Below are 18,128 nucleotides of genomic sequence, written 5' to 3'. Positions count from 1 at the left end.
GTTGGCATCTGTCAGAACAGGAACCAGGACTGGGTTAAGACAGGGAGCCAGCATTGGCAACATGGCGAAACTCTGTCTCTACAAACCATAGAAAAAATTAGCCAGGCATGGTGGCTGGCTACTTTGGGGGCTGAGGCATGAGGATCGCTGGAGCCCAAGAGGTCAAGGCTGCAGTAAGCTATGATCGTCCCCCTCCCTTCAAGAGGGGGAAAAAAGGGAGAGCCTTTCTCAAAAAAAAAAAAAAAAAAAAAAAAAAAGTAGGGAGCAAAACAGCCTGAACAATTACCAAAGGAAAAGATGGTGAAAAGAAAAGGTCAGACAAGAAAGAACTGTTTATAGAACACACATTCTAACTGCAGGAACAAAGCCCAGGGGCATTTGAGAGGAAGTGAAACAGTCCTCTTTCTCCAGCTGGGAAGGAGAGGCTCAGATTCACTCTGCTGGGGCTTCGAAGCAAGTGGGCCCCACAGTGACCAAGCCGGAGATGGGAGGTGGGACCTGTGATGGCAGCAGGTTGCAGGGGACCACCCTGAAGAAGCCTCCCCATGCTCCTGTACATCCTTTGTTTACCCTGATATGCCTACCCTGGGTTTGATCCCTCTGAGCTGCAAGGCCAGATAACAATGACCTTGTCAGACACCACAAAAATAATTGCTCTTCAGGATTTGTGTGGGGCTGCAGGGATTGGAAATGACAGAGGTTTATTGGAACCTTTCAGCTTTTTGGATTTAAAGATTAAGGAGTGAAAGGCAGTGGAAGATAGCAAATTGGAAAACCCTGGCAGGCTTTCCGTGATGGGCTGGGATGTATTTGCTGTTGTGTTTTCTGTCTTGTCCTCTCTTAGGACCTCACATGCGTGAATCTCCAGTCTTTTCTGTCTGGGGTTCACAAGAACCATGAACAGTGAATGAGTTACCATTTACCTGTTTATCCCTCAAATTCTGTCAGTACAGCAATTCTGCTTTTATCTGAGAAAGGAGTTCAAGATCCCTTAATCTGTCTGGTTGGTCATTGCTAAAGTTCCACGGCACTAGGTCTCAGGAGGACCCTAACCTGGTTGTTCAAGCCGTGGGCACCAAGTTTGACCCTCTGAAGGGACAGCCCTGGCAGACGGTCCTCCTCACCTGGAGCCAATGGTCTCACATGACCATTGGCATGTGAGTACAGGGCTTGGAGTCAGAAAAACCTATATTCCAGTCCTGACTTGCCACTGACTTTTAACTACAGCAATAAGTAATTATGCATAAAAATAAGAAATTTTAATATAATTATTACAAAAAAAACCTCAAGAATAATACAGAAATCCAAAATGTCTGCTTTTGTAGCATGACCTCTGTCATCAGTTTATGCCTTTCTTCTACTTTTTCATTTTACATGTATCTGTAGTTTTCACGGTTTTATCATAGGGAGCATGCACTTTATTTTTTACTTCTTTTTTTTTCCCAGCATTTCCAGTTTGCTGTTTTTTTAAAAAATTGTGATTAAGAACACATAACAAAAAATTTACCATTTTAACCATTTTTTAAGTGTACAGGTCAGTCATGTTAAGTATATTCTCATTGCTGCAAAACAGCTCCGGAACTTTTTCATCTTGCAAACCTGAAACTCTGCACCCACTGAACAATTACTTTTTCTTCTCCCCACCAAGCTCCTGGTAATCGCCATTTAAATTTCTATATTCTACTTTTTTAACTTGACATTATAACAAATTTTTTTTGTTATAATTTTTGAACATATATAATATCTTATAAAGAAGATGTACCAGACTTAAGACCCATTTTTGGATTTTAAGCTGCCTTCTATTTTTCTTGCTTAATGAATAATTTTGCAATGAGCATCTTTGTTTCTGGAGCATGTTTCCATATTTTGTTAAATTTTCTTAGGCTATATTCCCAGAATTGGAATTACTCTGATTAATAATGCTGAATTACTTTCTGAAAAGGTTTTATCAATTTATAAATTGAATTAAAGACTATTTCATTGCAGAGTCATCTCCACTAGGTGAAACTCAAATATATTGCTATTAAGTAGAATACATACAATGCTTATTTATTTTTGTTTAATTTGCATTTAGTTTATTTTTAATTTTTAAGCATTTTTCAAGAATACTATGTGGTTATTATCTATAATCACCATGGTATACAGTAGATATCTTGAACTTATTTCTCTTATTTAACTGAAATTTTGTATCCTTTGACCAATATCTACCCAACTACCCTTCCCTCCAACTACCCCAGCCCCTGTTTCTATAAGATCAACTTTTTTAAATGAGTAAGATCATGTGATATTTGTCTTTCTGTGCATGGCTTATTTAACTTAATATAAATTCTATGTCCATCCATGTGGTTTCAAATGAAAGAATTTATTCTTTTTATGGCTGAATAGTATGCCATTGTGTGTGTGTGTGTGTGTGTGTGTGTGTGTGTGTGTGTGTATCACATTTTCTTTACTCATTCATCTGTTGATGGACACTGAGGTTGATTTCATACCTTGGCTATTCTGAATAGTGCTATAAAGAACATGGGAGTGCAGACATCTCTCTAGCATGTTGATTTCATTTCCTTTGAATATATACCCAGTAGTGGGGTTGCTTGATTGTGTGGTAGTTCTATTTTTGGGTTTTTGTGGAACCTTTTTACTATTTTCCATAATGGAAAATAGTACTGATCTACCTTCCCATCAACAGTGTGCAAGCGTTCCTTTTTTCCACATCCTCAACACCTAACTTTTGTCTTTTCGATAATAACCCTTCTAACAGGTGTGAAGTGACAGCTCATTGTAGTTTTGATTTGCACTTCCCTGACGAATAGCGATGCCAAACATTTTAAACAAGTACTGTTGGCTATCTGCATGTCTTCTTTTGAGAAATGTCTGTTCAGGTCCTTTGACCATTTCTTAAATGGGTTTTTTGCTTTCTTGCTATTGTGTGTGTTTTCTATGTATTTTGGATATTAACTCCCTATCAGATGTATAGTTTTCAAATATTTTTCTCCCATTCTATAGGCTGTCTCTTCACTCCATTGATTTCTTTTGTTGGGCTAAGCTTTTTAGTTTGATATAATCATGTTTGTCCATTTTTGCTTTTATTGCCTGTGTTTTAGGGGTCATATCCAAAAAATTCTTGCCCAGACCATTGTCGTGGGGCTCTTTTTCAATGTTTTCTTCTAGTAGTTTAACAGTTTTGGATCTTCAGTCATTAATTCATCATGAGTTGGGTTTTGTTTATGGTGTGCATTTCTTTTACTTGAACCAAGTTAAGACAAAATGGTTTTAATTAATTTATTTAATGATTATTTACTAGTTATATTTTCCCCTTCATGAGGTACCTGCTTGTGATTTTTTGCCTACTTTTCAACTAATGATATAATATTTTACATACATGCTTTTGATTTACAAAGAAGGTATCCTTATTGTATCATATTTGATTATTTTTTCATTGGGTATTGTTTTTATTATGATTTTAAACATGTAGAATTTTGATGTTTTTATGGTGGCAGAGCCTATATTCCAAAAATTGTATGACTCCTTTTACATCTGAAATTAGAAATTCTTCTTTTCAGAGGACTAAAATATATACCTACATTTTCTTCAAATTTTTTATCCCTTATTATCTATATTTAATTTTTAATTCATCTCAAACTTATTTCCATTATGATATGAGGTCCATCATTGCATGATGCCTGTCTTCCTTTTGATTTAGAATAGAGCCTATTTCTATACTACTCAGTCACTGTTGCCATCCTTTCAGTATTTTCTTATTCTATTGCTTTGTGGTAAATGTGGCTTAGATGATTTTTGCATTTTAGATTTTGATGAAATTTCTTTGTGGCCTAATAATGTGGTCAAATTTTGAGACTGCTCATGGCTATTATTAAAGAATGTGTGTTCCTAGTTTACAAATATATATGTGTGTCTTTCCGCCTATCCATTCAGATGCATATAGATACGAATATATCCCAAGGGATTAAATGTTACTTAAATATCCTATATTTGTGCATTCTTATCATACTTGTTTTATTTATCTCAAAGGAATATTTTTAGGTATATAAAGTTTTTTTTAAGTTACATATTCTTGGTGGATTGTTCCTTTTATCAATATGAGGTATTACTTGTTATTCTTTTTAAATATAATTTTGCATGTAATTTTTTGCAGTAGCTGCCACTTGGTTTGATAGAATCATTGCTTTATCTGTTCCTCTTTTTTCAGCATTTGCCAGCCACATAATTTCCACTCTTTCATTTCTAACTTTTCGGTCTGTGTTTGTTTACAATATATCTCTTTTTAATAGCGTGTGTCTGGAATTTGTTCTTCTTGTTGTTTTTATATCATCTGAATATCTGTCTTTTTATAGGTGAAAGTAATTTTAATTTAATTTTATTATGATTACAAATATATTTGGGCTATTTTGCTATTGTAACTGTGTTTTCTGAGTAATATATCTTTTATTTATTTTTCTCCTTTTCGTTCAATGGGTTACAATGTTTTTTCTTTTATTCCATTTCTTCCATTGATTAGATTCCTTTGTTCTTTTTTCCTTCTAGGTTATGGAATTTATAATTCCAAATATATCCTTATGGTTTTGGTACACAAACTTTTTTTTTTCTGTTAATATATATTATCGATTGTGTCCTCTCAAGACAAGAAATTCTGCACACCTTTCTTTTTCCCATTGCCCTCTCTCCTTCACACCTCCATCCTCTGTGTATTTCCAGAGATTTTAATTTTAGATCATTGTTATTATATGTTCATTTAAAACATACTAAGCCAACACAAACAAATCCATTACTTTTAGCTTTTTCCACGTTGCTTCTTGTATCTCACTTCTTTTGGGTTTGTTTTACTTTCAGCTGGCTAAGTATATATTACTTGGTTCAAATTAATCTGTCCTGAGAATTGTAAAGATACCCTTCCTATGTTTTCTTGTAACCAGTGAAGCCAGGAGAATTGTGACAATAATTTGACTCTTGTTGCTTTGAAGGGATTTATTTCTTCACATTGAAGTTATAAAATTTCTCTGCAATATGCTTGGATTTAGGTCTTTTACAATTTAACCTGCTGGACACGTAAAAGACCTTTCCAGTCTGAGGATGCAGGTCATTCTTTCTGTCTAGGAAACTTTATCCTAATGTTATTTTAAATATTTCCTGCTCTCTATTTCCTTCATTTTTTCCTTTTGGAAACTCAGTTACATGGATGTGGAAAACTTTATTCCTGTTTTCTGGGTTTCTTAGTTTTTCTTGTGTACTTTTCTTTCCTGTGTCTCTTTGTATGAAGATGCCTGTGTGATAGTCCAGCCCTCTATTTTGCTGTGTGGCTATGTTCATTCTTCTATTAAGTTGGCCTTTTAAGATTTTGATGTTCAGAATTTTAATTGCTAAGATATGTAGTTGATCTTTTGAGTTGAGATTTTTTTCACGACTCTTTATATTTTTCAAACTTTTTCTAAAGCAGTTTTTGTTTTAATGTTTTGTTAATATTGTGTCCTTAAAGGTCAGTTTGCCTGAGGTGTAATTTCTTACATTTCTTGAAGGAAAGTTGCCTTTCCTCCAATGTTTGGCAATTCTTTATTTTGTGCTTATCTTTGTTTCTTTTCTTTTCTTTCTTTCTTTCTTTCTTTCCTTTTTTTTTTTTTTTTTTTTTTTTTGAGACCAATCTCCCTCTGTTGCCCAGGCTGGAGTGTAGTGGTGTGGTCTTGGCTCACTGCAACATCTGCCTCCCGGGTTCAAGTGATTCTCCTGCCTCGGCCTCGTAGCTGGGATTATAGGTGCCTGCCACCACGTCTGGCTGATTTTGTACTTTTAGCAGAGATGATGGTTCAACATGTTGGCCAGGCTGGTCTTGAACTCCCTACCTCAAGTGATCCGCCTGCCTCAGCCTCCCAAAGTGCTGGATTACAGGCATGAGCCATCACACCCGGCAACAGCTGGATGAATTTTCATGAAGATAATGCATTTGTGAAGCCAACACTTAGCTCAAGAAATAGACATTATTGCCCACCCTCAGTCCCTTCTCCTGGTGACATTCCAATCACCATACCCCCACAAAGGTAACCACTCTCCCAATCATATATCAGTTTGGCCCGGTTTTGAACTCCATACAACTGGGTCTTATAGAATGACTCTGTGTCAGGCCTCGTTCTCTCAGTGTTATATGTAGGTGTACTTGACAGTGTTAACTTCCTGTTTTTTGGGGTTTTTTGTTTGCTTGTTTTGGAGACAGAGTGTTACTCTGTCACCCAGGCTGGAGTGCAGTGGAGCAATCTTGGCTCACTGCAACATCCGCCTCCCTGTTCTAGCAATTCTCCTGCCTCAGCCTCCTGAGTAGCTGGGATTACAGGCACACGCACGCTGCTGGTACACATTTTTTGTATTTTAGTATACACAGGCATTCACCATGTTGACCAGGTTGGTCTCAAACTCCTGACCTTAAGTAATCCGCCCACCTCGGTCTCCCAAAGTTCTGAGATTACAGGCGTGAGCCACTGCACCCAGCCTGTTTTGTGCTTATCTTTGCATTTGAGATTTTCTGTTAGCCTATCTGGGAATGCTGTCGTTGTGTGTTGCAGTTTGTCTGGAGAGTACTGAGGTGCGCTACAGTGTGTTTCTGTCCAGTAACTGGTCTTCCAGCTGTGGAGTCAGTGTGTTTCTTCTAAGAGTTACAGTTTACTCAAGATATTGCTCTATTGTAACACCTCAAGCATAAGCACTTGCTGCCATGTACTGACTACTCCTGTTTGGCACTCCAGTCATTCAGTGTCATTGTCACAGCCTCCCTCTTCTCAGGGTCAGCCATGTCATTTTACCTTTCAGATAGTTGTTTCATTCTTCACTGTGATCTCTGCACCGCCCCCAACCAACCTCAGTCTTTATGTATTGACCAAAGACATTTTTAATATTCTGAATATCATTGTGGAGAGATATATATGTGTATGTGTGTATATGTCTTTCTTTCTCATTATGGAAATATGTATTTATGGAAAATATATGTGTGTATGTGTGTGTATATATATATGGCATATATATAGACATGCCAAGTTAGTTTCTAACAGAATATCTACCAACATTTTGTCTTTGTCTCTTACATGTTGTAATCTCCTCTTCTATTCTTTTTGTTCTTGTTGGATTTTACTGTTTCCTACCCCTGCCCCCAAGCTTTGTATTACTTTAGTAAAGTATTGAGAGGGGGCAGAGATAAACCACTGTGATCCATCTGCTGTGTTTAACTAGAATGCTCTGGATTATCATTTTAATTCATTGATGAATTATTTATGTTGGTATTTTTTAAATTTTTCTTTTTTTTTGAGACAGAGTCTTGCTCTGTCACCAGGCTGGAGTGCAGTGGCGCTATCTCGGCTCACTGCAACCTCTGCCTCCCAGGTTCAAGTGATTCTCCTTCCTCAGCCTCCCAAGTAGCTGGGACTACAGGCATGTGCCACCATGCCTGGCTAATTTTTGTATTTTTAGTAGAGACGAGGTTTCATCATGTTGGCCAGGTTGGTCTTGATCTCTTGACCTCTGAAAGTGCTAGGATTACAGGTGTGAGCCATCACACCTGGCCTATGTTGGTAATAGAATTTTGGCATCTATGATCTTCATGATATTAGAATACAAATACTAGAATCAACCATGAGGTTATGTCCTCACAAACCCATCATTTAATACCTATCACCTACCAAACATCATAGCTGAGCCTACCCTGTCTTAAACAAGCTCAGAACACTCACATTACCTATAGCTGGGCAAAATCATCTAATACAAGGTCTATTTTATAATAAGGTATTGAAAATTTTGTGTAATTTATTGAATACTGTACTGAAAGTGGAAAACAGAATGGTTGTGTGTGTATGGTTTCTAGTGAATGGGTATCATTTTTGCACCATTGAAAAGTCAAAGAATTGTAAGTTGAACCATTGTAAGGTGGGGGCCATCTGTATTTTATTTTTGTGCTTTGAGAGTCGGTTTTTGGTCTCCAGTTTATGTTTATTTTATAATATAAGTTAGTAGCTTTCCATCTCCTTTTGTGTTGTGGAACAGATTATAATTTTAATAAAATGTGTGTACAATAATCATAAATTATATATGGGTGCAGAGTCTTTGGTGGAAGCTGTTAATTCATATTTTAATTTATATCTCAAATGTTATCCTATAATGGATTTCTTTTTTGTGTGCACCAAGTTTCAAAGTTTATATTTTTCAGAAAGCCACCCCTCTCACTGAGATTTTTACAGATTTGTTAGTATATCATTATGCATAATTTTTTTTTCTTTTTTTATTGGATCAGCCAGGACTTTATTTTGTTTGTTTTCTTGTTGCTATTGTTTGCTCCCATCAAATTCCACATATTTTAAAAATTATTTTTTATATTTATTAGTTTTCTGGTTGGTCATAAACACTAAAGTAAAATATCAGCTTTCTCCTATTGTCAAGACTATTTTTCCCTCAAAATCTTAAGCTGAATGCTTTGTTTTATAAATAATCTCTTATTGTTTTATCGATTTAACTTCTAGTTAGCCAGTATGTTCTTTAAAATTGATTTAAATAGACTGGTAGTGTGCTTAGTGGGTAGATTACTGGTTTTAAATTACTCAAGTGATTACTCCGGTTAAGGGAAATTTGCTATTTGGAGAAGAAATAAAGCGTTCTCCTTTTGACATACTACTAGCCAAAATAAATAAATACATCAAGATGGATTAACAAGTTAGAGGGTAAAAAAAGAAAACAAAAGATATTTAAACCAGTGATTCCCAAACGTGGCTGTACACTGGACCCATCATCATCAATCATCTGACTGCACATTAGAATCATCTTGATTAGAAAAATAAAGCTTGGTCCTTTTGGCACACTCTTAAGCAAAATAAATAAATACATCAAAACGGATTAACAAGTTAAAGGTTAGAGAAAAGAAAATATATTCTAAGCCAGTGGTTTCCAAACTTGGCTGCAAATTTGAATCCAAATTTACAAAAATTCTGATGCCCAGATTGTACCACAGACTAGTTGAACCTGGTGGTAGGCAGGCCTCAGTAGTGCTTTAAAATCCTCAGGGGATTGCAATTGCAGAAAAATCTGAGGACCACTGTTCTGCAGTCTTGTTTTCCCCAAGTGTGGCCTTCTTACCAACAGCATTGACAATGGCTTAGACCTTGTTAGAAAGGCAAACTATCAGGCCCCATCTGAGATGCGCTGAGTCAGAATCTGAATGTTTACAAATGCCAGGTGATTCATATGTGCAATGGATTTGAATCCCATGCCTCCAAAGCACGTGTAGCAAATTAGTGCCCATGGCCTATTTATACGAGTAATATTTTACTGGAATATGGTCACATCTATTTGTTTCCCTATTATTTACAGCAAAATTGAGTAGTTGAGACAGAATCTAAAATATTTATTAATATTTACCATATGTTCAGTTACAGAAAAGTTTGCTTCTCAACCTGGATGGCTCATTAGAATCATTCGAGAGCCTTAAAACTCCCTCTGACTGGCTGTACCCCAAGCCCATTAAATCAGAATGTGGCGAGGGGTGCTTAGACCCAGGTGCCAACAATTCTGAAAGTTTCCCAGGTGATTTAAATGTGCAGTCAAAGTTCAAAACCAGTGCCCAGAAAGTGCAAAGAAAAAAATATAGAAGCAGGAAATAAATAAGTAATCTGTATGATGGATGGGATGACTTTTTTTGGATATAGAAAAAAGGAAACATGATGGAAAGATTCATATATTTGACCATATAACAAATTTCAGAATTCAGGGGGAAAGAAACTTTTTTTTTTTTTTTTTTGAGATGGAGTCTTGTTCCATCGCCAGGCACCAGGCTGGAGTGCAGTGACGTGATCTCGGCTCACTGCAACCTCCGCCTCCAGGTTAAAGCAATTCTCCTGCCTCAGCCTCCGGAGCAGCTGGGACTACAGGCACATGCCACCACGCCCAGCTAATTTTTGTATTTGCGGTAGAGACGGGGTTTCACCATGTTGGCCAGGATGGTCTCGATCTCTTGACCTCGTGATCCACCCACCTCACCTGCCGAAGTGCTAGGATTACAGGTGTGAGCCACCACGTGTGGTCAAGAAACTCTTCTTAAGTAAAACTTGACATAAGAAAAATAAGCCAAATTGAGAAGACTGATGAACTGTGGGAGATAATATATGACATAGAAAATCTTCTTTATAAAATAATGCAAGTATATTACTACAGATAAGATAAATACACAGGCAGACTGGCAAAGGCCACTCAAGCATTTTAGAGAAGAAAATAAAATGACTAATAATTTTATGAAAAATAATTAGCTTCATTTGTTAAGATAGAAAAGCAAAATAAAACAGCCATGAACTCTTATTTGGGCCCTATCAAATTGAGATTCCTTTAAAAAATTTTTTTATTTTTTTGAGACAGAGTCTTGCTGTGTTGCCCCGGCTGGAGTACAGTGGCGAGATCTAGGCTCACTGCAACCTCCACCTCCAGGTTCAAGTGATTCTCTTGCCTCAGCCTCCAGAGTAGCTGGGATTACAGAGACATACCTTCATACCTGATTAATTTGTATTTTCAGTAGAGATAGGGTTTCACCATGTTGGCCAGTCTGGTCTCGAACTCCTGGCCTCAAGTGATCCATCCACCTCAGCTTCCCAAAGTGTTGGGATTACAGGTGTGAGCCACCATGTGCCTGGCCTCAAATTGGGATTCTTGTTTTCCTTCCCTCCCTCCCTTGCTGCCTTCCTTCCGATTTTCTCTATCCCAGTATTCAATCCAATGGGGATACAAGCAAAAGAGCATTTGCATACCGAAGGGAATGCAAATTGTGAGGACAAGTTGACAAGATGTATCGAAGTCTTGAAAGTGCTTGCTTGAGTCCTCATGCCTGAACTGGAACTGCTGGGCTGAAGTCTGCCCAGGGCAGTGGCGACAAGCTTGGGTTTTGTAGAGTATGACACATTTGGGATGAAACCTGGTGCTGTTGCTTACAAACTGTACTGGATACAGTATCTCATTTTTTTTCTTTTTAGCTATTTTCTTCTGTTGTAAGAACATTTAAAACAAGATAGAGGTTTTAGTGTGTAGTAAGTAATTAAATATACTAGATCATCTATAATAATAAATTGATGTCATTGTCAACATAATCATTTAACCAGTAATTTAAAATAACGGTAACACTATATGTACTCTGTGTGTGTGTGTGTGTGTGTGTGTGTGTGTGTGTGTGTGTGTCTGTTTGTCTGTGTCTGTGTGTGTCTCTGTCTTTCTGGGCTTTCTAATCCATCTTGATGACTTTTCTGTGGAATGTGTACACTCCTATGCTGTTGTAATTCTCTATCGTCATATGATGAAATTACCATTTACTGAGTGCCTCTGGTATGCCCATGTAGGCTCTGAGAATGCTTGGTCTTCAGGTATGCAGATCACCAGGGTAGGATTTAATGCCCATGCCTGTGAGGGAATAAGGATGGAGAACTCAGGCTGGGTGCAGCTGCCTGGGAAGCCTCAGCCCATCCCACAGGGAACAGTGCCATCAGATGGCCCTTCAGAGTTATCCCAAATTGAGGCAAGGCAGCTGACATTTGCTCCCACATCAGCCAGCCATTGCGGGAGCACCAGGGGATTGTAGCCTCAGGTGAGGCAGCTCCTTGTAGCAGAGGGCAATTGTCATGGAGGGACCAGCTGTGAGCCTTTAGCAGGTCACTCTTCAAGAGCTTAGGACAAATAAGATCCCTGAAGAGGGGATCTGGGTTGTACCCTACAGCATCCAATATAGCTCATATCTTTTATTTATTTAATGCAGCCCCAGATATGATACCCTAGTAATTTCTTTAGGATTATTGTTAGTCATTGGTGTGATAAGCTTGCCATTTAAAAAAAATGTGTGAGGAACCTGTGCCCAGGTAATGCCAACTTTCTAAACTAATACAGAGCATGGAAAAACACAGATAAGTCCATTGTTAAGACTTGATCATATAATATAGACAGACAAGTTTACTATTTCTTGAAAGTGTAAAAAACTCACTTGTAAAACTCTCTGAACCTGGTACCTTTTGGAGAGGGCATGTAATTTCTGGCTTTTGCTACATACACATTTTCTTCTTCACAACTCTGTTATAGATATTTTGTATTGCCTTAGAAAATCATTTATTTCAGAGATTTTATAGAATAAAAAATAACAAGAGGTATTATAAAATAGAGAAGATGAATAATTGTCACCAAAGAGAGGTGTCTTTTTCTCCGCTGTCTTTTCTTGGCCTCCTCTCTTAGCCTGACATCACTGTCTGTAGTCCTCTGGGCTTTTTCTGGTTATAGCAGGAGTGGCCATTGGTTAAGGCTTTTCCCCAATTAGGCTACTTTCTACTTCCTAAGACTGCAGCCCTGACCTCTGTCAGGGGACCCCGCAGAGCTGTGGCTTTTCCCTTTAGTAGGCAACATAGGGTCTCAGAATTCTGAATGTGGATTATCTAACCTTTAACTCCGCCACCTAATTCGTTCTCAAAACTTTGATTCATTCATTTATTCAAACAAGGATTTATTGAGCCTTCACCTTATGCCAGACACTATGTTCAGTGTTGGAAAATATAGCCCTGAACAAAGCAGACATCAGCCCCTCCCCTCGTAGAGCTGATGCTACAGAGAGGGAGACAGAAGGTAACCACGTAACTGAGGTGCTGGTGCATCGTGCTGAGGAGAAAAGTGAAGCAGGAAAGAGGACAGGGTGTTTCAGGGGTGGTGCGGGAGGAGTTGCGTGTTTAGGTTGGGTAGCCAGGGAAGGTCACACTGATCACGGGACACTGAGTGAGAACCTAAAGGAGGTGAGAAAGTGTGCCATGTGTGCATCTGGGGAACAGCATTCCAGGCAGAGAGGCCGCACGTGCAGAGGCCCTGGGGCAGTAGCATGCCTGTGTGTTCAAGGGTCACTGAAGACATCTGCCAGATCAGCGTGTCTTTCAGGAATCATTCACAGTAGGAGTGGCAGTAGGAAGCCATCAGATCCAAAAGGGGATAGTGCTGGTGGTGGGTGGTATCGCTTTAGGCCTTTGAAGGACTTTGACTTTTACTCTGTGTAAAATGAGGGCATTGAAGGAGGGCATTGAAAGCTTCTGAGCAGAGACCACAAGGGGTCCAGGGCAGAAAGCAGTCAGGAAGCTGATATGATCTGGCTGTGTCCCTACCCAAATCTCATCTTGAATTATAGTTCCCATAATACCCATATGTTGTGGGAGGGATCTGGTGGAAGGTAATTGAATCACGGGGGCAGTTACCTCCATGCTGCTGTTCTCGTGATAGTGAGTTCTCATGAGATCTGATGGTTTTATTAGGGGATTTTCCCTCTTTGCTTGGCACTTCTTCTCACCACCGTATGAAGAAGGATGTGTTTGCTTCCCCTTCTGCCATGAATATAAGTTTCCTGAGGCTTCTCCCACCCCGCAGAACTGTGAGTCAATTAAACCTCTTTCCTTTATAAATTGTCCAGTCTCAGGTATGTCTTTATTAGCAGAGTAAGGATAGACTAATACAGAGGTATTGTGAATGATTCCTGAAAGACGCATGCTTTAGATAACCATTTCTCCAGATAGTCTGGCTTGATCTGAGGATAAAATGTAGACTGACTTTTTTAACCTATGGAGAACTTCAATGACTCATTTGCATCAATGAAACTCAGTGCCAGTGAAATAGGCAAAGGCACCTTTGTTCAGCCCAAGGGGTCTTGCTTCTGCAACACCCTGGGTCCCTTTTGCAGGGAGACATTTCCCTCTGGTCTCCATGTTGAGAAAAATAAATGATTCTCCTGCAAGCCAGTTTGTTTTTCTCTCTTATGTATGCACTATTAATCTTCTCCTGTCTCCTTGCTTGCTTTTGTTAAGAAGGTGCTCAGAGCTAGATCTGCAGTTTGTCTCTAGCAAGAGGACAGCACCCTGTGGCCTCTGCATTCATTTCTTTCCTCCCCTTACTTTCACACACCTTAATTAAAAGAAAAGCTTTTAGTCTATTATGTTTTTGTGGCTCACTCAAATGTGGCAAGCTGTAGATTAGATTTGATATACGATACAAACGGGATCATTTAAAGATTAAAAGAAGGAATCCAGTTTGAAGTTTAGGTTGTTTGTATTCTATTTTTAGTTCCATAAATACAAGTATATCTATGCATACACAGTATTTTCATGATTAAACCCTAAGTGGCTAATATATTGTTAGTGTGTGTATTTCTACAGGACTGCCTCTTATTTACAGTTTTGCTTCCTAAGGTTTCAGTTACCCCCCATCAACTGTAGTCTGAAAATATTAAATAGAAAATTTTAGAAATTAACAATTCATAAGTTTTAAGTTGTATGCTGTCCTGCTTGGCCCCATCTGAGACAAGAACCCTCCCTTTGCCTGGCACATCTGCGCCATCTGCACTCCCAACCCTCAGTCTCTCAGTGCCACTCAGTGGGCACACCTATGTCTTGCTGCCACAGTGCCTGTGTTCAAGTAACCCTTACTTTACTTAATAATGACCTCAAAGTGCAAGAATAGTGATGCTGGTGCATACAGTCATAATTGTTCTACTTTATTATTGCCATTGCTTATTTGTTTGTTTTCTTCCAGACAGAGTCTTGTTCTGTCGCCCAGGCTGGCATGAAGTGGCACGATCTTAGCTCACTGCAATCTTTGCCTCCCTGGGCTCAAGCAATACTCCTGCCTCAGCCTCCCGAGTAGCTCGGATTACAGGCGTGTGTCACAGCACCTGGCTAATTTTTGTGTTTTTAGTAGAGATGGGGTTTTACCATGTTGGCCAGGCCGGTCTCAAACTCCTGATCTCATGATCTGCCTGCCTTAGCCTCCCAAAGTGCTCGGATTACAGATGTTAGCCACTGTGCCTGGCCTTTATTCTCATTGTTAATCCCTTCCTGTTCCTAATTTATAAATTAAACTTTACCGTAGGTGTGTATGTAATACATATAGGATTTGGTACTATCTGAGGTTTCAGGCATTCGCTGGGAAGTCTTGGAGCGTATCCCTGGAGGAACATGGGAGGGTGTTGTATCTTTGATGGTTTCAGTGCTAATTGCCAGTGGCCTTCTACTCCAAGTTTCTAAATTTGTTTTAGCTCAGTAATATGCAGCAGTGATGCTGGTATGAGATAACAGTCTAGGCTGGACTGGAAGGTTAGAACCAGCAGTAGAGTCTGTTATAGATTTAATTTCCAGCCCTTGCCCCTCCCATTCTGATTTAGCAAGTCTTATGAACCCCTTTGAAAGCTTTATATACATACTGAGCAAACAATATATTGTTTTGAGACCTTAGAATTTGAAATTTTGTGTCACTTTTATTCTTGAACAACCACTTCACTGGGTATAAAAATCTTGGATCAGATTCTGTTTGTCTAAAAATCATGAGAATTTCCTAATCACCATTTAACACTTATATATAATGATCTTTGTTACTTTAATGGTAAATAACCCCATCAGCACTGATGCTTCATTTTTATTGCTTGATTTTAATACTTGAAACGTGAACGTGAAAAGCCAGATGCCTCTTGCCTCTGGTCTCTAAGAGCTGATCCTTCTTTTTATGTTTTAGTCTCCAGTCATTTTTTTCGTATCTCAAAAGTTCTTTTCTGTGATGTCCTGGCCTTTGCTTATGATCTATGTGCTGTTCATACTTCCATTTGGAACACATTTTATTCACAGGTTGGATCTCTGTGATCTCTGCTCTGTGTCTACTTTCTGAAGTTTCATCTTTTTTTCTCTCCCTTTCCCTTATTTTCTCTGCTTTCTGGGATGATTTCTTAGTTTTGTACTCCACACCATGGTCGGTTTTCGGCAGTGCTAAGTCAGGCTTTCATCAGCTCAGTTACGACTGTGCTTTTGGCTGTGAGCCCTTCTATTTCATCAACATCCCGTCTCATCTCTGCAATTATTTAATAAAAAGTTATATAAATATTATTTAGCATAGAAGGAGAATGTTTTCATAAAAATGTCTTCTGTTTGTGATGGTAAATTTTTTTCAGATGAGAAATTATTTTTTGAGCCAATCCTTTTCTCTCTCTTTCTTTGTAGAGTCAGATTTTCCCCCACACCATGAGCTTGAAGTTCATTTTCCCTTATTACCTAAACAGCTCAGCTCCATGTTGGGTACAGTTAGTGTACTCTTAGTTCAAGGAGAAGGTAGTAAGGATTCCTTCCCACCGCTGTGCCCTAGGCTGCCTTTTTACTGCCTCACAGGTGTGGGAGAACAAAGCCCCACCCACAGGCATGGAGCTGTCTGTCAGCTCAGTGCTCTGGAGGGCTTCACACTGCTTTTGGCACACGGTGGTGCTGAATAAAATGCTTCTAGAAAATCTGCAAAAGAAAATCCCCTTGGGAGTGGGTGTGACATTCAATGTGTCTCAAAGCTGTGACAAACCAGCATTTTGTAAGTCATATCCTTGCATGATAGCCAAAGTGTTATAGCCCAGGACTGACTGTGAATGTTCTGACTCATGAATTTCACCTCAACAGAAATATAATTTACTCTTAGCTACTAAAACATAATAATTTGCATTTTTAAAGGGTTCTTGATGTGTTTTCCTTCTTCATCGCTCTTCTGCCACCTAAACATTGATGTTTCTTTTCCATTCAAGAGAGGTCGTTGATTTAGAAAGGACAAACCATTTATCTTAACTCTTACTAAATGGGGAGCTATATAAATTTTGAATCCTGAAGCTGTGGGGTGTGATATCTTACTGATCTTTTTTTTTTTTTTTATTGGGAGGAAAATGTAGAAATTTGTAGAAAACAGATAACACTGTGGGCTGTACTCTTCATTTTATCAGGGCTGAAGATAAAGATAAAAAATAAAATCCATCAAAGACGTAAGGTTATCCGATTTAGTCTCGATCTGCTCTTAGCGCAAGGGTTACCCTGAGTTATCACAATTCCTAGGATTTTTCAGAGACAAAATCCTGCCAGACAGCTAGGTAACTTAGAAAACTGTGCTTTCAATCAGAGATCACCCAATGAAAAGTCTCATTAACCTGGCTCCTCCCCATGAGCCCTTCCCCTAAAGAGGTTCCAAACAGGCTACCTTTGTAAGGAGAAAGTCCATTTACCAGCCAAGATTAAACCAGTCAAGAATCAGAATGAGGGAATATGTCCGAGGTACCAGTTGGTTTATCTTCTGCAAGAACTTCCCATCCCTTCAACCCTTGGGAACTGTTAATCAAATGGCAGACGGTGAACATTAAAACCACGCATTGAAAATAATGCATCTCTCTTTCACTCTTCTTTCCAGGTTTGAGATTTTTAAGAGCTCTGAGACTGATACAGTTTTCAGAAATTTTGCAGTTTCTGAATATTCTTAAAACAAGGTAAGATGTTCTTCATTGTAATTTTTTTTCATTCCAGTCCCCTCTGCCAAGTTGCAAATATCAAGTGTGCTTGCTTTCATCACAATGACATTATTAATGTTATATGATTTACAGAAAGAGTGAGCTAACACAGAGAAGGAGAGAAAACCCAGAGTAGGGTTTGGGTTGCTGTCTTCTGCAGGGCCAGGGAACTATGTGGTGAAAAGAGAGAAATAGCCATGCAGGCAGGGGAGTAGGGACAATTTTAGGGATGCATGGCTGATATCTGGGTGCCTAGTGGGGTTGCCCAGATATAAGCCACAGTGTCAAAGGGACACGTGCACAACGAATGAGGGATAGATTTGCTCATTGATTGGGAAGTCCTTGCTGCCAGATCCTAAATCGCCCCTTTATTACATCACTAAATAAGAAATTGAACCCAGTCATAAAGGCAATAGAAGCAACGCTGTGAGAGGCAATCACAAACCTCATATGGCAAACAGAAAATCATTTCATTTCAAAGCACATTTTAGATGTTCACTTTATATCCATATAGCCCTGGGGGCTTGCTCTGTGAATTGCCTTTTGGGGGAAAACCTACAAACCTCCTGACGAATGCGCCATGAATACTTCTGTTAACTGTGTTATGATCTGGAAAACACAACTGGACCAGGAGGAAAAGCCCCCAGAGGATCCCTTTCCTGATGACCTGCCGGCTTGCAGAGCTGCCCTGAAACCAGGGCTGTCTTGATGAATAAACTAATAAAAGAGGTTAGACGTGCTCTAATGGAGAATAAGCACAGGCTATAAATTTCTCTTCTAGGAAATTACACTCTAAGAAGCT

General features: G+C 38.9%; 1 protein-coding gene across 2 annotated transcripts in view; it reads left to right on the top strand.

The window, feature by feature from the left end:
- LOC116537140 (calcium-activated potassium channel subunit alpha-1-like) overlaps positions 1-18,128 on the top strand; it is a 529,994-nt gene that overhangs the window by 499,739 nt on the left and 12,127 nt on the right. For both annotated transcript variants that reach the window (XM_032259168.1, XM_032259169.1), the window contains one exon: positions 17,230-17,305. In XM_032259168.1, coding sequence (XP_032115059.1) covers positions 17,230-17,305 — 76 coding nt within the window. The remainder of the gene's footprint in view (positions 1-17,229; positions 17,306-18,128) is intronic.

The sequence above is a fragment of the Sapajus apella genome, unplaced genomic scaffold (assembly GCF_009761245.1).
Source record: "Sapajus apella isolate SASKATOON/1434 unplaced genomic scaffold, GSC_monkey_1.0 scaffold107, whole genome shotgun sequence".
NCBI lineage: Eukaryota > Metazoa > Chordata > Mammalia > Primates > Cebidae > Sapajus > Sapajus apella.
This window is presented reverse-complemented; position numbering and strand designations above follow the sequence as displayed.